This window comes from Balaenoptera ricei, chromosome 2, assembly GCF_028023285.1.
Source record: "Balaenoptera ricei isolate mBalRic1 chromosome 2, mBalRic1.hap2, whole genome shotgun sequence".
NCBI classification, from domain to species: Eukaryota; Metazoa; Chordata; class Mammalia; order Artiodactyla; family Balaenopteridae; genus Balaenoptera; species Balaenoptera ricei.
In genome coordinates, this window is record NC_082640.1 from 177,528,932 (window position 1) to 177,547,883 (window position 18,952).

Genomic DNA, 18,952 nt, shown 5'->3' on the forward strand with positions numbered 1-18,952 from the left:
TTTACACCAGGCCCTGGTCTAAGCACAAGGGCTGCAAGGAGTAATAAGCAGCTTCTGCCCGCAGGGAGCTCAGCAAGGTGCCGGAGGCCAGTGTGGCAAGTGCTGTGAAGAGGGTGAGCCTGGGTACCGTGGGAGCTCACGAGAGGACACCTCACCTCCTAGGTCTCAGGGGCCAGCAGTGCTCAGGGGCAGGAAAAGGCAAACAGGCCAAGGAAAAGCTTGGACAAAGGCTCAGGGCAAAAGGATGGGGGCGTGAGACCGCGGGCAGCAACCAGTTCCGTCACACAGAGGAAGGGAGCAGAGACGAGGCTGGAGAGACTGGCCAGGGCTGGATCCCAGGTGCCTCACAGCCAGACTCAGCAGACTGCTCCTGGCTTCCCTACACGTGGCTCTGTGATGTCACGGAAGCTGTGTTCTCTTGGAACACCGTGACGAAGACGGCAATCTCTTCCCTGCCCACCTCCCAGTGAGGCTAAGACAAGACAGCAGCTGTGAGGTAGAGCTAAGGAGCTGCTAGGATTCTGCTGTGGAGAAAAACGGGAACACACGTTGGGGACCCAGGCAGAAATGACTTTACAGTGATCTGCGAAGCTCACCAGCCTCTCGCTCTATCCACACCGTGCAGCGGAGTGAGACGCACCCCGTGTGCATCCTGCAGCCAGAGGACTATGACGGTGTCCCCCATATCCTGGCTAAAAACTCAAGAACATGTGCTGGTTCTGACCATTGTTTTTAATTGAGGAAATCAAGTTAACCATACAAGAAGCCTGTCAACACTGGAATGCAGAAATATATAAGCTGCTACATAGAATTCTTACTGTGAAACAACACAGATCTGCATGAGGTCTCTCCTGCTACGGGAGGTGGTGTGGAAGAGAGGGAGAGTTTTGTAACTGGGGCTGACAGTGGAGTGAAGTCAAAGGTGCGAAGGTTTTCCGTACAACCAGAGAACACAGACACAACGTGCGGTCACCAGCAGATGCTGACCGGGGGGCGGTTAGTTTGCACTTGTGCTTGGCTGCGGCTGTTCCTGCTGCCGCTCTTCTGGCTGCTTCTTTTTCTTCTTCTTCTGTTTGGAGAGGCAGCTCAGCGCGGACTCACCATTTCTTGGGGCGGACACGAGCTCGGGCAGCTTGCCAGACTGAGTGGGATACTTGGTTTTCAGGTCATCTTTAAACAACGGTTGGGAGAGTAAATGGCGCAGCTCCTTCTTCAGAACTTTCGTCTGCTTTTGTCGCCGACGTTCTTCTTGCTGGTCAGCTTTTCCTCCTTGAAACACAATTCAAAATAGATCATGTTTACTATGACTTGTAGGAGCATTCTGTGTCCCTTGATGGATAATACTTGTGATGAGAAATGTTTTGGGACTCTTGGGGAGGAAAGCTCTCTGCAGAAACTAGTGTTGGCTAACTTCCAACACGGTTTAGGAGAACCACTCAGGGCCACGCTGTCCTTTACTCCTCCAAAAAACCCTCTAAGACAGGAATTATCTTTATTTTACAGTTGAGGAAATCCAGGTCACTTGCCGAAGGTCACAGAGCTAGCTGTCAAATTGAGATTAGTACCCCAGTCTCCTGACCTGAAGATCACTTTTCTTCCTATGACGCACCCACTGGTTGCCTGGAATTTGGTGACTGGACAGCTACAAACCCCTCAGGAGACAGTGAAAGCCACCCATGCAGCCCAGCTCCCCTGCATCTCCCCGCCAGCGCTGTAACTGCACCTGCAGAGGCGGACACAGCCAGAGGGCTCCACGCCAGCCTGGCCTCAGGAAGGGAAGCCAGGGCCTCACATCACCGCCCTAGCCCCAAGCCTGAGCTACCAGGAGGACCACTGACTGTCATCGAGCCTAGTGATTTGGTTCCCGGCTTCCATGCTGAGCAGAGAGCAGTTAAGCCTGCCTCTGAATTTGCTGGCTTTGGCACCGAGATGCCAACACCTCAGCTGAGCTGCCCACTTGTGGGGTGGAAAGAGCACGGGACCTAATTCTGCTGTTAGTTCTAGATGTGGTTCTACCACTTCTTAGAGTCAGGAGCTTTCCCAGAGCAAGGACCACACAGATTCATCCCTGAATCCTTAGTCTCTGGCCTAGGTTCGGAGCAGGGGCTCAGTCAACACCTGGTGCTGGAGCTGCTTCCCTGCACAAATCGCTTCTGTGAGCCTCTAGTTCCCAAATGTAATAACAATTCCTGCTCTGTTTACATCATGAGACTGGAGAAGATCAAATGAGATGACGACAGACGTGCTTTGTCAGCTTGGAAGACAGGTGGCAATAAATAACTTAAAATGTGCCCAATACTTTCTATTTGCCAGGCACCGTTATCAGCACTTTATACTCAGTAACTCAAGCCATCTTTGCAACCCCATGAGGTAGGTAGGTACTTTATGACCTGCGTTTTATAAATGAGGACAGCCTAGGTACAACAGAGAGGTTAAGTAACTTGACCCGGTCACATAGCTAGTTAAGGGATGAGGCAGCAGTCAAACACACGCAGTCTGGCCGCAGAACCGGCCCTGACATCACCGTACTCCACTGCCTCTCCACATGAGGGATGGAGCTATAGGCTCCAGACAAACGATGACACAAGGAGACAAAGGCTGAGGGCTTTAGGCTCATCTGAGATTAGGGCCTGTCACAAAGAAGGAAAAGGGGTCTTGGCAATTTTGATAGGACCCATGGTGGTGGGGAGGTTCCAACAGACAGAAGTTGAAGGGAAAAACGAAAGATAAAAGCTGAATGAACCCTTCCTCAAGTCCATCTTGCCCCTTACCCTTATACATTTCCTCTTCCAGCTCGATCTCAAGGGCAGCCGCTGCCTGCTCAATCCAAGAGTTGTGCAGACAAGCCTGGAAGTTGCGATACTCAGCTTTTTCAATCTGTCGAGCTAAACGGATTCGCTCCTAGGGGAAAGGAACAGAAAGTATTCATCTGACAGAGGATTCAGGGCTCTGGGGAGAAAAGTCTCATTTAAGTTGTGTTTTTAAAAAAGCTCTTGAGATCAGTGTTCAGTGAGATGCACCTCAGCTCCCATCGAAATGCATTTGCTTTGGTTCCTGATTAAAGCGCAGAGGGCAACTGCTACTTGTGAGCGTGTACACATGAACCACAAGAGCCGGCTTGCCAAACCAGCTCGAACAGCCCCTCTTCTTGGCAGCCCACCTCGGTCAGACTCCCGACCTACATGTGTCAAAGGGAACTGTTTCCCCAGACACCGCAGCTGGCTTCCATAGCTGAGCTGAGACCTGGAGACACCCCGAGAGCCCTCAGGGCCCCGCTCTCACTCACAGGGACAACACAGAACTGGCACAGAACTGCCATCCCCCTCTTCCACACTGTCCTCTGCCAAAAACACTTCAGTTCTCCTTCTCCTGGGTTCTGGGTTCAGACCGCAGCGACAGGATACACCAGGAAGATGGGAAAGATCTTGTGATGTGGGGGAAAAGAGCCACGGGAAGCCAGAGTGGCTCCTAATCCTCTCTGCATTCTCCACCGTTCCATCTCATCTCCCACCGTATTTCCCCACACAGCTAACATTCCTTTCGAGCCAGAGGAGCCAACAGAACTTGAACCATTCCTTGCTTTTTGCTCCCCCAGTTCCTGGAATTCCATCCCTTCTTCACCTCTTCACACCTCTGCCTGCAGGAGGCTTGGAGGAAACTAAATCTCCTACCAATGTTACCATATACCCACCAGTCCACAGAGCTCCATTTGTACCTGAACTTCAGCTTGGACCCAACCTGCCTCACAAGCCAGTGGATTTCTACGGAAGAGAACCCACCCTGTTTTGGTGCCTGACACGCTGCAGCCCATAATAAGCAGCACCCACTCAGTGAATGTTTATTGAGTTAAAAATAAAACCCTGAAGGTAGGAATTACAGGCATCTGCTTCGGGGATGTGACACACCTTTAGTTTCTGCCTCAGCAAGACACACTGACCTCACTCCCTACAACCACCCATCCAATGGCATGTCCAGACAGCTATGCTCACCGCCCTTGTCCATGGGGGGCGGGGTGGGGGGGTGTGATGGTGGAGGTTTCAGGGGCAGAGTGAAGGAAGGGTTCATGAAGAAAACTCACACTCTGGCCACTCACCCTATCCTCCCCTCTGCCAGACACGGTGCCCCCCAACCCATTTCTTATTTTTTTTTTTTTTTTTTTTTTACAAATCTCCCTGCTTAGCTATTGGCAGAACTACTAATTAGTTTCCAAGGGTGGTACTGCAAGAATCTCACAGCAAAGTGACGGAGCAGCACAATCCCTCCCCTCATTAGCACTGGGCTTCTAACTTTTCTTTTTACCTTGACTGCATCCATGTACTTTGTCTGCACAGGGAACAGTGGGATGTCCTCATCTTTCTTAAGGGTTCTGTAGATCTTCTTAAAGTTGATCACGTCCTCAGGCCCAACCAGCATCAGGCTGAGGCCTTCACTGGCGGCACGAGCAGTTCGACCGCTTCGGTGGACATAAATCTCCGAGGTACGAGGGACCTGCCAAGGAGGAACTGGGAGGTCATCGTAGCTGTCACCAAGCACTGCTCTTCCCCTCAAGGCCAACAACCCAAGGCTGGACCCTCCTCCCTCTCAGCCAGGCAGCTAGAAACCTCTCCAGCACTGTGGACAGATCCAGCCCTTCTCCCGAAGTCCCACATCCAAACTGTCCCCAGGTTTAGCCCATTCACTGTGCAGGCTCTGCCCTCCCATGCCCCTGCCCTGGTTCAGGTCCTCATGACCATTCAACTGGACAACGGCAGTCGCTTCTTATTTGGCCTCCAGCCCTGCCACCGCCCCCATGACCCAACCCAAAGCTGCCAGTGTCATCTTCCTGAGTCAAAGCTCTGAGCATAATAACCCCTCTACCTAAAGAAACTCTTAATGGTTCTTCATTAACTCTGCATGGATGACTGATGATGGTAATCATAACCAACATTTATTAAATAATTACAATGTGCCAGGCAATTCTAAGCACTCTGCATGTATTACTACCCCATTTATCCCTCAACAATAATAACATGAAATAGATGCTTTCACGATTATCCATATTATAGACCGGGAAACTGAAACACACAGATGTTACGCGATTTCCCCTAAGTTACCCAACTAAATGGTGGAGCCAGGACTCGAAATGAAGCAGTCCAGCTCCAAAGACCACGCTAACGCCTGGGCCATGCTGCCTCTGCTCCAATCAGAACTGGGCATATTATCCACACATAACGTGGCACGGGAGCTGACAATCCCTCCCTTCCCACGCCCACGGCACACACCACTAATCAAGAACAATCTTCTCCACTGAGCCCCAGTAAGGCTCCGTATCTTTTCCAATGCAGTGCTCCAAGCACGATCATCAGTGATTCATAATGGTGCTGGAAATCATGCCATTCTTCACTTTCCTCTTCTAACATACACCCCCTTCTTCTCACTCCCTGTCAGCTGCCCACTTCCACATGTTTTCTCCTTCTCTTCCTTCCTTCTCTACCTCTACATGCCCAAATCCTCTCCATCCTTAAATGCCAAGCACCTTTTAGAAAGCACTTTCCAACCTCCTAACCTCCCAAACTAGCAGTTATCTCTCTCTCCGATTTTATTTTGCAACTTTCTGATATCTTCTGCCTTAAATTATGGGTATGGTCATCTCACGTCCTCTGGTGGATGTGATACTTCTTAGGGGCTAGAACGGTATTTTGTTCATCTGGATATTTCCTAGAGACTGACCCAGACTCTTTCCCAAAAAGAGGAAGAATAAAGATTTGCTAAACTGAATTGGCACCCTCAAAGATGGTTAAAAGCATGAAGGATTTAAAGGGGAAATAATCTTGCCAGAATAGCTCCCATTTATTGAGTACTTACACTCGCTAGGCGATCCGTCAGCATTAGCTCGTTTAATTCGGTGATTACCCTATGGCGTAGGTAGCGTTATTACTCCCAATTTACAAATGATGACACTGAAACCAGACATACTAAGTAACATGCCGAAAGCTCACCCACTAAGCAGCAGCCAAGAAGCATTCAAACGCTCGAAGTGTGGTCCCGGAGCCCATATGCCTAACCACCACTCTATGCTAATCTTTACCAGGTACATGTGCTGATATTAATGTCAGGATCAACAGCAGCTAACATTTAGGAAGTGCCACCTGGCTTTCTAAACTCCTCACACGTAATAACTTATTTCACCTTAATAAGAAATTAAGAAGTCGATACTGTAATAACTGCCATTTAACAAATGAAAAAATTGAGGCACAAAGACACTAAATAACTTGCTCAAGGGTACACAGCTGGGATTTAAGCCCAGGCAGGACTTAATTACCACACTCTTTTATTTCTCTACAAGCAGGGTAATCATTTTACATGCTAAACTTATTATGCCCATTTCATGGAAGAAACTAAGACTCTAACCTGCCAATATTAGGTAGCCTGCCCAAGTCAAAAAGAAAGGGGCTATCTGATATTTGACATCAGACAGTGTCAAGAGGTTTTGGAGAATAACTCTCACTACAGTGTTCCAAAAGTGGCAGCAGCCAGTTGGTCACTAGATGCTCGTGGTATTCTCTGTTGCATGAGGCCTTGGGACCAACAATTCCTCCTCCCTCAACCCTTGCTTTAAAAATTCCCCACTCAATGTTGGGAGATGCCTACAAATTCCCTGATGTCCCTACCTGGTAATGGATGACATGCTGGACTGCAGGAATATCCAGGCCCCGAGCTGCCACATCTGTTGCCAGGAGAACACAACTGTGGTGGAGAGAGAAAGCTCATTAATAATAACTAATGGCTATCATTAATCAAATTCTTACCACTGAGTACTCTAAACACAACAATCCTTACAAACACTCTACGAGACAATACTATTACATACGTCGCTTTGACAGATAAAGAAGCTGAGGCTCAGAGAGATTAACTTCCCAAGGTATATATATGGCTGTTCAGTTGTGGAGCCAGGATCCAAACCTGGGTTTCACTGGCCGCAATCGACAAGCCACACTCTGCAATAATAAAGACTACCTCAAGTGCATTAAATGGGGCCATACTCTAGGTCGGTGACCTCATCTCCTATCACCCTCCCACTTAATTCCCTCCAGTCACACAGGCGTCCTTGCTCTCCTCGCTCTTCCTCAAACATGCCAAACCTGCTCTTGCCTCCCAGCCTGTGCACTTAGTGCACCTTAGGCCATAAAGGTCTTCCTCAGATATTCACATTTCCTTACTTTCTTCTACTCTCTGCTCAAATCTCACCTTATGAGAAAAGCCTCCCAGACCACACACCCACAGTCTACAAAACTCCCTATACAACTTTACTTCTTAGCACTTAGCACCACTTGACGAACTGCATACTTACTTCTCAGTTTATTACCTCCCTCCCCTGGGATGTAAACTCCATGACAGCAGGGACTTTGTACTACTCACTATTCTATTACCAGCCCCTAGAACAGTGCCAGGTTCACAGCAAGCACTCAATAATATGTACTGGGTGATGTTTCTTAATGTATGTGTAGTTTGAGGGGAGTCAAAAGCACCTGACGTATGTCTTAAAAACTTAAGATTTTAGGCCCTTCAGGGTCCCCACTTCCTGTATCTCTGAGATAGGGCTGCGGAATATGCTGCAAACTAAAGTTTGTAAAATATTAAACCACCGCTCTAAGTCAAGGTCAGCAAACTTTTTCTGTCAAGGGCCAGAGGGTAAACTATTTTTGGCTTCGTGGGTGATGTCTGTTGAAACTACGCAACTCTGCCATTATAGCACAAAAACAGCTATAGACAATACATAAATAGGCCTCGCTGTGTTCCGATAAAACTTTACTTATAAGAACAGGCAACAAGCCAGATCTGGCCCATGGGCTATAGTTTGCCAACTCCTGATCCAATGAACCACTAACTCTACTTACTAACATTTAGAGGGAAGTGAACCACTTGTTCTTGAAACTAATCTGTAACCGGTAACCTGACAAAACAATGTGGGCAGAAGCCAATTTAAAGCCCAGCTTCCCAGGCCCTCATTTTGACAATCTGCCCCGTGCTGCCTGCCTGACCATCACTCTGGCCCAAGAGCAGATGGACACGACAGCGTGAGCTCCGCAGTCTGACAGGCTGGTCTGAGGCCCAGCTCTACCACTTCCAAGCTGAGAAACCTTGGGCAAGCTTAAGTGCTTTTCTAAACCTTACTTTTTTTTAATCTATAAAATAAGAATAATGACAAGTGGTAAGTATTAAAGCTAACATTTAGCAAGCTCATACCATGTGCCAAGCACTGTTCCGAACACTTCAAATGCATAAATTCACTTACTCCTCAGAGCAACCCTCTGCCGTAACTTCTATTATTATACTGATTATGAGAAAACTGAAACACAAAGTAATCTGACCAGCTAGAAGTGACACAGCCAGGATTTGATCTCAAGCAGTCCGCTTCCAGTCTGTGCTCTTACCCATGACTCTATTCTTCTTCTCAAGGATGTTACAAGTGAATGAATGTAATAATGTATCTAAAATGCAAGCACAATACTTAATCTGTTGTTAAGTGTTCAATAATAATAGGTATTATTGTCACCATTACTCATTATTAAAGAAGTTTCTGTTGGGCATTACCAGCAACCAAATGTACTAGATCAGAGTGAGCCTGCCTCACGCTGTGCAAAAAAAAAAGGCTACCTTCTACCGATAAGGCTCCCACGAGAGAAGGTAGCTTCCCACCATCCTGGTGACCTAGACCCAATGGCTAATCTGTGCACAGGCCTGACTTACTCCTCCAGATGGGCAAACTGCTCCAGGTTTCTGAGCCTCTGCTTCTGGTGCATGCAGGCATGTAGGGTCAGTGGCATGATATCCAGGACTTTGAGGAGCCCAGAGAGGCGTTTGATGCAGGAGATACTGTTGGCAAACACTAAGGTGCGGCCTGGATACTGCATCAGGAAGTAGTACAGATGAAAGTCTTTCTCATCAGTCTCACAATGGATCTTGGTCTCTGTCAGTGTCTCTACCGTGGCCTCCTTTCTTGTGAGGTCGATGACCTTGGGCTTGCCCCTCATGCCAATCTTCTGCATGAGGAGGTCAAGTTTGGCAGTTTTGTCGATTTTCTTAGCGTGCTTCTTGTGAAGGATTCGAGCAGGAGCCTGATGTACCAGGGTCAGCGTGGCCGAAAAAACAAGTGTCTGTCTCTTTGGGTTGTACTGGGAATCACTGAGCATCTCTAGCAGCTTTGAGAGCTCAGCAAAGTGGCCTTTCTCAACCATGCGGTCAGCCTCATCGACCACCAGGCACCTACGGATCCAGACAGACCCACATCACCTGGTTAGCAGCAGGTAAGAGGAGTCATCCACAGCATACTCTACCACCCCACCACCCCCAGGGCCCTCAACCAATCTCCCTCACACATGCTCGGTTTTCTAAAGGCCCAAGTCTGGCTAGTACCACACCATGGCACTTTGTAACAGGGAGAAGGCACTGCACACTGTACCATGTCACCTCAGGTCCGCTTCAGAACAGGGGGTGGGGGCAAGGGGGAGGTACTGTTTCTCACCTGAGCTGCCGAAGGTTGCTCAAATGAGGGTGCTTTTCTTTAACTAGCTCCCACAGCCGGCCTGGAGTGGCAATCACAATCTCAGGCTGACGGTTCAGCATCCTCTGCTGTTTCTGTGTGGACATTCCACCAACCAAAATAGCAGTTTTAATGCCTACGGTACACAAAATATAAGGGACACTGTTATTCAGATTGATTGCTTATTTCTTCCAACGCTGACACAGGCGCCCCCAGATTAGTAAAGGCTGCCAGTCACCAGCACAGCTCCCCTCTCCAGGGGGGTGCTAAGAGCTGGCTTGCCCTGTTGATGCCATTGCTAGAGGGCTTACCAGGTCTTCCATGATCTAGGCCCTCACTATTTCCCCAACCTCATTTTTTTCTACTCTTTCCCCTCCAACCACACCAGTAGGGCTGGATTTGAACCAAGGCATGGTGACATCCAAAGCTCTGGAAAAAATGAGCAGTGGTGCACCACAGTGCTGGGAAAGATGTAACTTGTAGCTGTGACACACCTCCCCTAGGAGTTCCTGCCCATGCCCCTCAATTAAAATTAAACTGAATCTCCTCTGATGGCTAGTGTTCTCTTCTCCTCTCTAGTGGAGGACTGCGCAAGGTAGACAGTATGGAAGGAACACAAAGGATCATGCAAGCAAAGTGTTTAGTAAAGTGCCTTGTAATACACAGTCAGAGCTTGATAAGTAACTGTTCCTTTTACTATAAAATTGAAACCCTGACTCTGCAGCCTTTCCCAAAGAATTCCCTGAAAAAGTTAAGTTCTAATGCCCTAAGGCAGGAGTCAGCAAACTTTTCCAACAGTAAACATTTTTGGCCCTGTGGGCTAAATGGTCTCTGTACAATTACTACCTCTATTCCACTCTGCATTGGTGATGCAAAAGTGACCATAGACATATGTAAATAAGTGGGTGTGGCAGCACTTTATTTACAAAAAAAAAAAAGAAACCCAAACAGTGGTTTGCCAAACACTGCCCCAAGTATCTACTGTATCCAGTAAGTTAACCAATTTCCTATGCAGCTAGAATAGCATTAGCTATGTGTTATCCTTGGGAGAATAAAGAATGTGTCACCCCAACAGTTTTCTGTCGGGCTTAATTCTCTGGCAGGAGAGAAAGATTCCCTCTAGAGGGCGGGCACAGCTGATTCACCTCTGCCACCCCAGCTACTGGAATCCTTTCAGGCAACATTTATTAAACGGAATTAAACCTCACCTGTAAACTTGGCCACAGCATCAATGTGTTGTTTGACTTGAACGGCTAGCTCTCGAGTGGGAGTCAGAACCAGTCCAAGCAGAGGACGCCTTGGATGTGCAATTCTGCCACCCAATTCTTGTTTGAACTTTCTAGTCTGCTCTTCATCAAGCTTGTCCTCCTTGTTTTCATCCTGTTTGGGAATGGCCGTCTCCCTGATCAGGGAAGAAGGTCCTTCACCGGCGGCATCATCATCATCATCATCATCATCATCATCATCATCATCATCATCATCATCATCATCATCACAGGAGGGCAGCACCTGGTTTGAGACTGTAGCTCCAATCTTGCCTCTTGCCTGGCTGCGTGGTGCTCTAGCCTTCGCTCCAGCCTCCCTGGGCAGTGCTTCACCCTCAATTCCAATCTCAGCAGGCAAAGCTCCAGACTCAGTTCCAGCCCTGCCTGGTGATCCTGTCTCAACTCCAGCCTCATTACTGGTCTCCCCAAGTGGTGCTCCTGTGTTACTTAGAGCTGGGATAGGCTTCTTCTTCACCTGCCACTGCAGCACTGCATGAATCATTGGAATGGCAAAGGCAAGAGTTTTCCCACTTCCTTAGAAGCAGAACAAAAAACAAACAAAAAACAAACAAAAACAGTGTCAATCAACAGATGTACATACTTTTGCCTGAGGTTCTATCCTTTACACGGAATGAGGGACCCTGACATAGCCAAGTGCCACCCTGACCAATCCAAAGCTCCTTCTACCCTACACAGGTACGGTACCCATACAGCTCTGCAACCAGAGGGCACCTGTAATTAGGAGTCTGAGGAAAAGTCTGACAGACTGGCATTGCGGGCTGAGGTCACCAATAAACTACAGACAAATGTCCAAACAATGAAACCCTAAAGAGATGGGCAAGTTGTGTATGTGTGTGTGTGTGTGTTTGTTGCTCTTGTGAAGGAACACAAAATTGAAGGGTAAGGAATGAAAATCTATATAATACTTTACCAAAACCTTTCCCTGGTGGGGAAGGAGGGAGTAAAAGAAAATTTTCTTAGTTTTCGAGAAAACGTTAAAACTTCTGTCTATGCTTGAACATTTTCAAACTAGCCTTTGAACGTATATGGAGCCCAAGTATTCACACCATCTGTGTGGACAAAAACAAATAAACAAAACAAAACACTTCAAGCTGAGAATTTAAAGTGGTTCCAAAATTAAAATGCCTCAAGCAGAAGCAAATAAGTGATCAAGCAATGATGCCCACTATAGCACTTCAATTCCAACTGTACTGGAGTTTTAGCCGGTGCAACACATAAGACAAAAATAAACAAAAGGCACCCAGACTGGATGAATAGTCATCTTTGAAGAAAATCCTATATAATCTTGAAGAAACCAGTTGATGGTACCAAGTTGCAGGATACAAGATCAATATACAAAAATGCAGATTTCTATTTATTAGCATCAGAAATAGGAAATCTTAAATTACCATTTACAAAAGCATTGAAAACATGAAATACTTAAGGATAAATCTAATAGATGTGCATACACTGAAAACTACAAAGCGCAGCTAAGAAAAACTGAAGACCTAAAAAAATGGAGAGCTATACCACATTCATGGACTGGAAGATTCTATATTGTCCAGATGTCATGTCCTCAGTTGGCTCTATAACCAATGCAATCCCAATCCGAATACCAGCTGACTTTTTTGTAGAAATTGAAAAACTGACTTTAAAATTCACCTTGAAACGCCAAGGGCCTAGAATAGCCAAAATAACTTTTAAAAAGACAAAACTGGAGGACTTATACTACCTGATTTTAAGACTTATTCTAAAGCTACTGTATCCAACATAGTGACGTATTGGGAAAACAGTAAAGATAGACAAATAGATCAATGGCAAAGAAAAGACTCCAGAAATAGACCCACACCTATACGGTCACTGATTTTCAAAAAAGATGCAAAGGCAATTCAGTGGAGAAAGAGTAGTTTTTCAACAAACGGTGCTGGAATAATTAGATAGCCACATGCAAAACAAAACCAAACCTTTGATCTGTATTTCTCCCCATAAAAGTTAACACAGGAAGGATCAGACTGAAACACAGAACCTAAAACTAGTAACACTTCTACAAGAAAATATAGGAGAAAATCTTTGTGATCTTGTGTTAGGCAAAGGATTCTTAGGTAAGCACATCTGTAAAAGAAAAAGTGATCATTTAAACTTCATCAAAATAAATAACTCCTGGGCTTCCCTGGTGGCGCAGTGGTTGAGAATCTGCCTGCCAATGCAGGGGACACGGGTTCGGGCCCTGGTCTGGGAAGATCCTACATGCCGCGGAGCAACTAGGCCCGTGAGCCACAATTACTGAGCCTGCGCGTCTGGAGCCTGAGCTCCGCAACAAGAGAGGCCGCGATAGTGAGAGGCCCGCGCACTGCGATGAAGAGTGGCCCCCACTTGCTGCAACTAGAGAAAGCCCTCGCACAGAAACGAAGACCCAACACAGCCATAAATAAATAAATAAATAAAAATTAAAAAAATAAATAACTCCTGCTCTTCGAAAGACACTGTAAGGAGAATGAAGAAAGAAGCCACAGACTGGGAGAAAACAATGCACATCACATATCTGATAAAGGAGGTGTATCTAGAATATATTATGAATTCAATAATAGGAAAACCACAACCCAATTAAAACATGGGCAAAAGAACTAAACAGACACCACCAAAGAAGATAACATGGATACAATTAGGTACTGGAAAAGACACTGCTCAAGGAGTCACTAGGGAAATACCAATGAAAGCCACAAGGAAATATCACTAAAATTTTTAAAGTCTAAATCAAATTAAAGACTGACCACACCAAGTACTGGCAAGGACATGGACCAATCTGAACTCTCATAACCTGGTGATTATGTAAAATGGTACAATCACTTTGGAAAACTCCTAAAAAGTTACATTTACCATAAGACCTAGCCATTCCACACCTAGGTATTTACCCAACAGGAATCAAAGCATATATCCATACAAAGACTGATACACCAATATTTATGATAGTTTTACTTGTAAATGCCCACAACTAGGAAGAACAGAACTATATCCATCAACAGATAAACAAACTGCACTCTATCCATACAGTGGAATACTACTCATCCATAAAAAGAAACGAACCACTGGTATTTGCAGTAACATGGCTGAATCTCAAAGTATGCTGAGTTAAAGAGCAGACACTCTCCCTCCCCAAAATACATATTGTATGATTCCATTTTAAAATTCTGGAAAATGCAAACTAATTGATAGCGATAGAAAGACTATCAGAGGTTACCTGGGGAGGAACAAGGAGGGGAGCCTAGGTAGGGAAGGAGGGATTATTAAGGGGCCCAAACATCTTTTGGGGGTGATGGATATATTCATTATCTGCATTGGCAGCAGTTTGCCCACAGCCCCAAAAGTCTTTGAGACTTGGACCTGTGGATTCACAGCATTCCATAGAAATAGCCTGATAGGAGCTGTGGTATAAATCCAAATGTCAATCTCTAGCCACAGTGGCTCACATCTCTCCTCTGCCTTCCGGAAACAGACTTCCAGGCCTCTCTGCACATACCAAAGTAGTGTAGCCGAATGCTTAACAGCACAGAGACCTAGTCTAGAACTATTCAAGCACTACCACTTTCAGTGGGGCAGTTTTAGGGACACTGTCTACCCTCTATGAGGCCGAGTTTCCTCTTCACTAAGATGGGAATAATAACGGAACCTACCTCAGGGTGGTTTTAAGAAACTGAGTTCATGCATGTAACACAGGACGTGACGTATTTTAAATGTTAAATAAATGTTCTAAGCTATTACTGTTACCTCCATCCCCCTTTCCTGGGGTTTCCTCCCTCTTCCATCTTTATGATTCTTATACAGGACCTCACCTCAAGTTTCCTGACCACTCTTCCAGAAATCCAAGGCACAGAGTGTCTAGATCAGGGGTCCCCAACCCCCAGGCCACGGACCCGAAGCGGTCCGTGGCCTGTTAGGAACCAGGCCGCACAGCAGGACGTGAGCGGCCGGCGAGTTAGCGAAGCTTCATCTGTATTTACAGCCGCTCCCCATTGCTCAAATTACTCCCTGAGCTCGGCCTCCCGTCAACATTATGGTGAACTGTATGATTATTTCGTTATATATTACAATGTAACTAACAATAATAGAAATAAAGTGCACAATAAATGTAATGCACTTGAATCATCCTGAAACCACCACCCATCCCCTTCCGTGGAAAAACTGTCTTCCACAAAACCGGTCCCTGGTGCCAAAAAGGTTGGGGACCGCTGGTCTACATGGTCTAGCTCTGAAATGGAGCAGGACCCTATGGTCCTCACCCCCCATGTCCTCTGCCTGCCTTTGTCTGTGGAAAAACTTCAGCCAAAGAGTAAGTTTAATCAGAGAAGTGAGAAAATGCAGAAGCAAAGGAAAGTAGTCCAACAAGACCAAATCATAATAGTTCAGTCAATAAGCATAGCTAAGGACCTTTAGTTCCTTCTCGAGGGCTACAGATAATATTCTGAGCCATATTCTGTGAGCTGTCTTGTAGATACCCTCTGTGTATCTACAGATAAAACGCCCACCAGGTGGAAAAAGTTAACTACATGATGACCAGACTGTAGCCATGACATAACCTGCCATTCCGAGAACTGGTCTCAAGAAAATGGAAACAAACCGACCCTGGAACTGAAGATTAACTGTACTTAAAACAATGAAGACGATGCTGGTCAGACCACCAATGACCAATTTCAAGATGACTGTCAACAGCTGACTCTGCTGTTTCTGCATGCGGCCCCCTCCCCTCCATCTATAAAAGCTCTTGTCCACTGGATGGGGGCGGGGGTCGGCCTTCAGACAGGAGCACCCCCCACCCCACCCCCCACCGCCCCCGTTGCCGGCATCCAAAATAAAGCAAACTTTCCTTTCCACCAAGCTGGCCTCTTTATTGGCTTTTGAGCAGCGAGCAGCTGGACCCACTTTTGGTTACAGTTCTATGCCATACAATATAGTAGCCACTAGCCACATACAGCTGTCAAGCACTTAAAATGTGGTTACTCTAAACTGAGATGGGCGGCAAGTTGAAAATACACATCAGAGTCTGAAAACAGTATAAAAATAAGAATGTAAAATATCTCAATAATTTTACATTCATTGCGTACTGAAATATGCTATGCAATTGGTTAAATATATTGCTAAAATTAATTTTCACTTTCTAAAAACCTTTTTTAATATGGCTCCTAGGAAGTTTTAACTTACATATGTGGCTCACATTACATATATATTTCTATTGGTATTGCTGGTCAAGTTAGACTAATAGTTCCAGGCTTGTATTGCTCTTTCCCCCATCAGTAGTTGAGTCTCCCCAGGGTGAGTCAACCTGTCCTGGCTTCACAAAGTCTTAGGTGGCCCAAGGAATGAGGGATCTTCAAACAATGCCTAGTCCCAACAGTCACCTCCTGCCCAAATCTGCCTACCAAATCCACCCAATGATCATCACAAACTCAAATCCTTCCAATGCCAATAAACCCACCAACTCCCAACGCAGCCCTTTTTATCTTTGGACAACTCTTGCGAATGAGACACTTCTTCCTCATACTAATGAAGATCTACCTCTCCAGAGGGCTGATCTTAGCCCTACTTTACCTCTGAGCCATTCAGAAAAGGCTCAAGACCTGGAAAAAAAACTACCATTTACAGATCACTTACAATGCACTGTGTAAATTTTAGTTTACTATTGTTCTTTGTTACTAGTTTACTATTGTGTAAATGTATAAATTTAGTAGGCACTTACATTTAACCCACATAGCAAAAGAAGTAGGTACTGCAGTTGTCTATCTCCATTTTATAATAGGGTCTACAGGGCGCAGAGAAATAAAGTGACCTGCCTAGGGCACCAATCAGGAAGTGGCCTCTTTCAACCCAGAGCTAGCCGACCTCTGAAAACCTTCACTCAACAGTGCTTTTGTGGTCATGCCCCCAACATTCCCGTCTCCCAGCCAACCAGCCTGTTAGCAGCCACAGCTCAATCCAGCAGCAATCTTGCCCTGGCCAGATAAGGATGCCCTTACCTGTCTCAGCAGCCCCAAGGATGTCCAGTTTGTCACGAATGGCAGGTGCCAAGGTCAGAGCTTGGACTGGTGTGGGCGCAGAGAAGCCTAGGAAGCTGAGCGCTCGGAGAACTGGCTTGGGTACAAACAGATCCTTCCAAGCTGACACATCTGCCTTGTGATCACGCATTTCAGGCATCCACGTCTTTGCTCTTTTGGGCACCTTCGGAATAGTACCCTGGGGAGGCTCTGATTTTTTTTTCCCTTTCTTGTTCTTCTTTTTTGGAACCGTCTGGGCCGGGCTTTCTGATGCCATCTCCCCTACCTCTGGATCAGGACAAACTGTGCCATCTCCCTGGGGCTCTGGCTCAGTATCTTTGCCCTCAAACACTTTCTGGGCACTGCTTCCTTCAGTTTCCACATCTCTACTCTTCTTCAACTTCATCTTTTTCTTTGAGGAGGGAGGCTCTCCTTCCTCCTCTCCTTCTGAAACAGCTTGTGACTTTCTCTTCTTGGGCTCCTCCTCTGAGAAGAGACTGGAGGAACCCTCCCCAGAGGAGACCAACTGATAATCCGTCAGTTCCTCAAAGCACACCAAGTCATCCATCTGTCCGTTTGCAAACATATTTGGGTCAATCTTCACCTGCTTCCATTTTCCCACAACTTTGATGCCCTTCCTCTGAATTCTGCCATAGTTTGGGGGCTCTGGCCTCGATTTTTTCTCTTTCAGCTTCATGGTTGCTGAAAAGGAGAGAAATGTTCCATTAGATTGGCAACTGAGAAGCACAGGGTTCTGAGGCAACAGATAGTTTCTAAGCAGCCTACAGAGTATCACGCCCTGCAAAGAAGTGAAGACACAAAGATGGCTCTAACGCTGATGCTGCCAGCTAGAGAAGATCAAAGAAGGAAAGAAATGTACCCGCAGAGTGGGCAGCTTGGCCTGCAACAGAGGGGACACAGGAGGTGTGGCAAAGAAATATGAGCGAGATCTGGTTTGGATTCCAGATCCAATGCCAACCGCTCGTGTGCCCTTGGCAGCTCCTGCTTAATCCTCTCTGAACCTCAGCGTTCTCATATTTTTAAAAGGGGGGAGGGGTTTACTAGCTAGGTCACAAAATGTTCTCTGCAATAAATAACATTCTGTAAAGCGTGGTGGGTGAAGCCTACCACTCCCAAGCCATTTTGAAGGCTGAATAAGAACCTGAGGGGGTCGCTGGAGGGTGGGTGAGGGGGACAGCTTTATTAAGAGTGCACAGAGCCTTCTTCCTTCTCAAGCCTTGCCCCAAGAGGGCAGATGCCTTTGCCACCACTCTGGCCTTTGCCAAATGGCTTAAAACCCAACCAGCTTTTTCATTACCTTTTAAGTGATTTAAAAACAAGTGATCTATGCACAAGTCGTCAGACTGGAACTCGAGCCACGTTCTCCCCTTTCAGAAAGGCCGAGAAAAATAGAACCTGTGGAAAGACAAAGGGAAACCTTGGTTCAAATCTGGACGCGTCACTGGCCAGCGCTGGGTCTGGGGTGCACGTATTAATCACTGTGAGCCTCAGTTCCTCGTCTGGAAAATGGGGATGATGAGGGTCTGTTTATCCTTGGACCGTCACGCGAAGACAAAAAGGTGACGCACGTCCAGAACCGCTCAGCATGGCGCCCCGCCGGCAAAGCAACCCAGAGCGCAACGAAGGTTCACCCCCAGCACGGGCTACGCCGCGATCACAAGCAACCCGGATCAACGACGGGGGTAAGAGGGGAGGCACATGGGGGCGAGGACGCGGACTGCGACCCAGAGAGCAAGCGGGGGTGGGGGTGGGGGGGTCGCTCCTCCTGGCGCCCGGCCAGGAGCCCGGCGCTGGCGCCTCGCGTCAGGCACGAACCGGCTCACGAAGCAGAGAAACCGAGGGGCCCCCGGCGCAGGGTCGGCCAGGCCGCTTGACGAGGCCGGCGGCCGCCCTCTCTGGTCCCGAGAACACAACGGCCTGAAGAGCCACGCGCTGGGAGGCCGCCTCCAGCTCCTCTCGGGTGCCGGCTCCGGCCCCGGCCCCGCTACGGCTCCGGCCTCGGTACTCACCGTAGAGGGACGCCGACCAACCGCCTCAGACACTGCTGCACCAGCCCTCCTCGGCCGCGTCCACCGCAGTTCCGGGGAGGGGCTTGCGCTCACGCACGCCTTTCCGTT

General features: G+C 47.2%; 2 protein-coding genes across 2 annotated transcripts in view; one reads left to right on the forward strand and one right to left on the reverse strand.

Moving 5' to 3' along the window:
• Positions 1-714: 714 nt before the first annotated feature.
• DDX24 (DEAD-box helicase 24) lies at positions 715-18,946 on the reverse strand. The gene is made up of 10 exons (XM_059914884.1): positions 18,845-18,946; positions 18,133-18,230; positions 16,797-17,516; positions 10,732-11,322; positions 9,506-9,659; positions 8,731-9,246; positions 6,651-6,726; positions 4,300-4,488; positions 2,772-2,901; positions 715-1,269 (listed from the first exon to the last, which is right to left on the reverse strand). Exons 3-10 carry the CDS (start codon positions 17,509-17,511, stop codon positions 998-1,000), a joined length of 2,643 nt encoding a protein of 880 aa, XP_059770867.1. The 5' UTR covers positions 17,512-17,516; positions 18,133-18,230; positions 18,845-18,946; the 3' UTR covers positions 715-997.
• LOC132359952 (cyclin-Y-like protein 1) overlaps positions 18,418-18,952 on the forward strand; it is a 49,407-nt gene continuing 48,872 nt past the window's right edge. Inside the window, exon 1 of the mRNA XM_059914890.1 lies at positions 18,418-18,517. The gene's annotated coding sequence lies outside the window, so the exon portion shown is untranslated. The remainder of the gene's footprint in view (positions 18,518-18,952) is intronic.

Excerpts from the sequence above, each read along its gene's own strand:
- DDX24 (XM_059914884.1), bottom strand. The coding sequence starts at position 17,511 with ATGAAGCTGAAAGAGAAAAAATCGAGGCCAGAGCCCCCAAACTATGGC. Across the intron at positions 9,247-9,505 it reads AGCAACCTTCGGCAGCTCAG|GTGCCTGGTGGTCGATGAGG; the intron begins GTGAGAAACAGT and ends CTGGATCCGTAG. Across the intron at positions 1,270-2,771 it reads GGAAGAGGAAATGTATAAGG|GAGGAAAAGCTGACCAGCAA; the intron begins GTAAGGGGCAAG and ends TTGTGTTTCAAG.